Source organism: Octopus bimaculoides, chromosome 2 (assembly GCF_001194135.2).
Source record: "Octopus bimaculoides isolate UCB-OBI-ISO-001 chromosome 2, ASM119413v2, whole genome shotgun sequence".
NCBI lineage: Eukaryota > Metazoa > Mollusca > Cephalopoda > Octopoda > Octopodidae > Octopus > Octopus bimaculoides.
Genome location: NC_068982.1, coordinates 129,560,289 through 129,564,559, shown reverse-complemented (window position 1 = coordinate 129,564,559; position 4,271 = coordinate 129,560,289). Strand labels below are relative to the sequence as shown.

General features: G+C 35.0%; 1 protein-coding gene across 4 annotated transcripts in view; it reads left to right on the top strand.

Annotated features, from left to right (window-relative positions):
• LOC106875940 (lariat debranching enzyme) overlaps positions 1-4,271 on the top strand; it is a 16,789-nt gene that overhangs the window by 6,520 nt on the left and 5,998 nt on the right. For 3 of the 4 annotated variants that reach the window (XM_014924262.2, XM_014924264.2, XM_014924263.2), the window contains exons 3-6: positions 186-310; positions 1,131-1,211; positions 2,188-2,273; positions 2,462-2,686. In XM_014924262.2, coding sequence (XP_014779748.1) covers positions 186-310; positions 1,131-1,211; positions 2,188-2,273; positions 2,462-2,686 — 517 coding nt within the window. The remainder of the gene's footprint in view (positions 1-185; positions 311-1,130; positions 1,212-2,187; positions 2,274-2,461; positions 2,687-4,271) is intronic. The other variant, XM_014924267.2, reaches the window with a different exon arrangement.

The following is a 4,271-nucleotide window of genomic DNA, read 5'->3' as shown; positions in this document are numbered from 1 at the left end:
AAAAAAAAAAAACGTTGAGAAATATTTACCAATAGTTTTACTTACTTTCTAGAATTATGATACTGAGTACATCATTAGAAATACTTTTCTTAAAATTTGCATCAAGTTTTGCTTCCTAGTCTTCAATTTAAAAACAGTTAGCCATTTTGGATTGTGAATTATTGATGTTAATACTCTTTCTCTAGGTATTATAACGGGGAAAAAGTTGCTCCAGTTCTCACAATTATCATTGGAGGGAATCATGAAGCCTCCAATTACATGCAAGAATTACCTTATGGTGGCTGGTTGGCTCCAAATATTTATTATCTCGGTAAGTTAATGATTCAATCAGTCATGTTATTACTAAAGAAACTATTACCAGTTATTGTTTATATTTTGATATCAAATTTGTTTTTATTTTCAACTCTTTCAATTTGTTTGTGGTGTTGTGTAGTGCCAGGTCAGCTGTGATCAAGCAGATCTGTGGCATGAAAGACAGTTGGCCAAATGACTAAACACAACCTACAGATATTTGTACTTACCTCTGCCTGGCTGCACACTCTGACATGCAGTAATGAATCATATAAGTTGAAGTGTTAGTCAACATAACATAATACTTCTGCATGTATGCATGGGCACATTCAAGATGAAGTGATAAATTCAAAAAATATTTATAACTTAATATGTTCTGTGAATGAAAAATTACCACTTTAGTCACAATAGCTTCTACATGATTCTAACTACACATAGTCTCTTGGCAATTACTCTCTATACTTTCCACCAGAAAGTCATGGCTAGGAATTGTTCACTAAAATGAAAAGGTATAGCCATGTGGTGAAGTTCATCTCCCAACCACATGGTCTCAAGTTCAGTCCCACCGTGCAGCACCTTGGGTAAGTGTTTTCTACAATAGCCTTGAGCCAACCAAAAGCCTTGTGAGTGAATTTGGTAGGTACGAACTAAAAGTCCATCATGTGTGTGTGTGTGAAAGTTCTCATGTCTCTTTGTCTGGGCTTCATATGATTATATTTCAGGGTTATTTTTTTACTTAAATATTCAGTAACTGTTTGACAATACTGAACTAGATAAAATGGCTGAAGAGTGTAAAGATAACTTAATTTGTCATGCAGTGGTTTTGTTTTCTGTTATAGGTTATGCTTCTATTGTTCAGTTTGGTGGTGTCCGTATTGGTGGATTATCAGGGATTTATAAAGGGCAAGATTTTTATAGAGGTAAAACTACATTGATATAATAATTTTCCAACATTAATATAAAAACATGCAAGGAATTTTTTCCCTCCCTATCTGACTTAATCCCTCACCTGTTAACTAGTAAACCTCATATTCTGTGTCTTAATTGTACTCATCATCATCATCATCATCATTGAATGTTGTACTCTTTGCACAAAATGGTTTCTGTGACTATATATAATCTACTCTGTTCCTCATCCTTCTGATATTATCTGTAGCTTCTCTCCCAAACATTTCTAACTATCGTCATCTTCTTTACTGTGTTTTCCCTGTTGAGGAGACTTTCATCTTTCCGAGATGTCCTGTATCTCTGCCATTTTGGATTGTTCTAATCCAATCTTCTTCAAATGCTGAACTTAACCAAATTATTTCTGTCCTTGTAATAACCTTGAAAGGTGAAGCATTAAATATAGAAACAAAAATATTCAGATTTTGTTACTTCCATTTGGCCTTACAATGGTGAAAATTGATTACTCTGCTTTTGGAGGAATTTCATCACAGGTTTTTTTTTTCAAAAAGTTATTTGTTAATAAAACATTTTAAGTTAGCAAATGCTACAGCAATGGCAGATTGGTTGCTGCCAGTAGAATCAAATAATGTAAGATTGTATTAAGTTGCTAAGTATATTTCGTAATCTCTTTACTGTACATTTTGAGTCTAATGCAAGGGCTGAATTTTTAGGAAACAATGAAAGATGTCAGTAGATAACAACAGAAAATATTCATAGTAAGAAGGCAATAGGATGGTATGAATTGCAATAGTTTAATACCTTGACTCAAAAGTTAGAATCTGAAACTTTAAATTTATTTGAGATCCACAGTTTTTATTTCTAGTAGATCTTTACATTTTTCTATATTAAAGCGATGCAGTTTGATGTCTAACTATTGCATGATAATTGTGTTTTAAATATATCATTTTGTGATCAAAATCAATGAATTTTGTCATTCTCATATTGTAGGCCATTATGAACATCCACCTTACACAGAAGAGACAAAACGATCTGTCTACCATGTTCGGAACTTAGAATTTTTCCGAATGAAACAGGTAATTTTAAGATAGAGAATGATCATTAAGATAGCTTTTAAATTTATTCCTATATCTTTCAAAAGAAAAGAAAAAAAATAATGTCAGAACTAAAATGTTTTAAACTGCTGCTTATTTAAATTTTCTTTTTAAGATTTCATTATAGAAAGCTGTCACTAAACAATTTATGTAATTGTATCTATTTACAGATCAAGCGGCATGTTGATATAATGTTATCACATGATTGGCCACGTGGAATTCATAAATATGGGGATCTCAAAGATCTCCTTCGAAAGAAGAAATTTCTGGAAAATGACATTGAGACTAACACATTAGGTAGTCCACCTGCTGAGGAACTTCTTTACATCCTTCAACCAACATACTGGTTTTCTGCCCATCTACATGTAAAATTTTCTGCTATTGTGCCTCATAGGGTAAATATGTTTTAAATAATTATTAAACTCTTCAAACAATAGATCTCAACATCTAAAACGTCCCCTTTTTTTATGTTTGCATGGGCCAGAGGGAATTTGTGGAGAAAGATTTTCCATGCCTGGATGCCCTTCCTGTCACTAATCACTTTTTCCAAATAAAGTAATATTTTCCCATGTCCAGATGTTTTTACAGAGAATTGGAAATGAAGGGCACTGCTTGCTCAACACTGACACAACTGTCACATCATATCAAGATAAGGAGATACGCACTCATGTCAATATATAGTGTCAACACATGGCCTAGTTGTTAGGGTGTTGCACTCATGACAGCGAGATCTTAGTTTCAATTCCTAGACTGGGTGGTGCATTCTTGACCAAAACACTTTACCACCTGATGTGTGGTACACTGTGTACCTGTTCAGGTAATGTTGATTTGATGGAAGGAGTAAGCTAATGTACAGCACATACATTTGTGGAGGCCATTCAGCAAAAGTTGAACGCTCATATGTCATCTTTGACAGTAGAGTCCATCATATATATATACACTACAGGCTTCTTCCAGTTTCTGTCTGCTAGATCCACTCACCAGGCTTTAGTCAACCCAAGGCTAGAGTAGAAAACACTTGCTCAAAGTACCACAGTAAGACTGAACCTGAAAATATGTAAACTTCTCGACTGTGTAGTTCATGCCTGTACCTTATAATATTATTAGATACATATGAATTAAGGTGAAGTCGAACATTTTCTTTTTTTATTGAAACTTACAGACACACTTCCCATTATATATTTTTACATGTTCAAAAGATGAATGATTTCTCACTCATAATAGAGGCAAGCTTAGCTGTGGGTTGGTTTCAATCTCAGTGCATGGCACCTTGGGCTTTAGTTAATTTAGGGCTAGAGTAGATGGAAACTGAAGGAAGCCAGTCATATGCATATTACACACACATACACACGTGAGCCTGTGTTTGTTTACATTTGTGCTCTATGTAAGCTCCGAGCAGTATTACTGGTGTCACTTTCAACAAATTGTCTGCTCACTTCAGATTGGAGCCTGGTGTAGCCATCTGGTTTCACCAGTCCTCAGTCAAATCGTCCAACCCAAGCTAGCAAAACATGTAAAATAAGACATCCCTTCCTAAAAAGATAAAAAAGAATTAATGGCAGGAAGGGCATCTGGCTGCAGAACAATACTTCAGTAATATATTTTTGTATAGCCTGTTTTTTATTTCTAGCAGATCTTTACATTTTTCAATATTGAAGTGATGCAGTTTGATGTCTAACGATTGCATAATAATTCTGTTTTAAATATATCATGTAAGCTCTGGAAAGATGGATGTAAAATCAGACATATGAACATTCTATTTCATCATCATCATCGTTTAACGTCCGCTTTCCATGCTAGCATGGGTTGGACGATTTGACTGAGTACTGGTGAAACCGGATGGCAACACCAGGCTCCAGTCTGATTTGGCAGAGTTTCTACAGCTGGATGCCCTTCCTAACGCCAACCACTCAGAGAGTGTAGTGGGTGCTTTTACGTGTCACCCGCACGAAAACGGCCACGCTCGAAATGGTGTCTTTT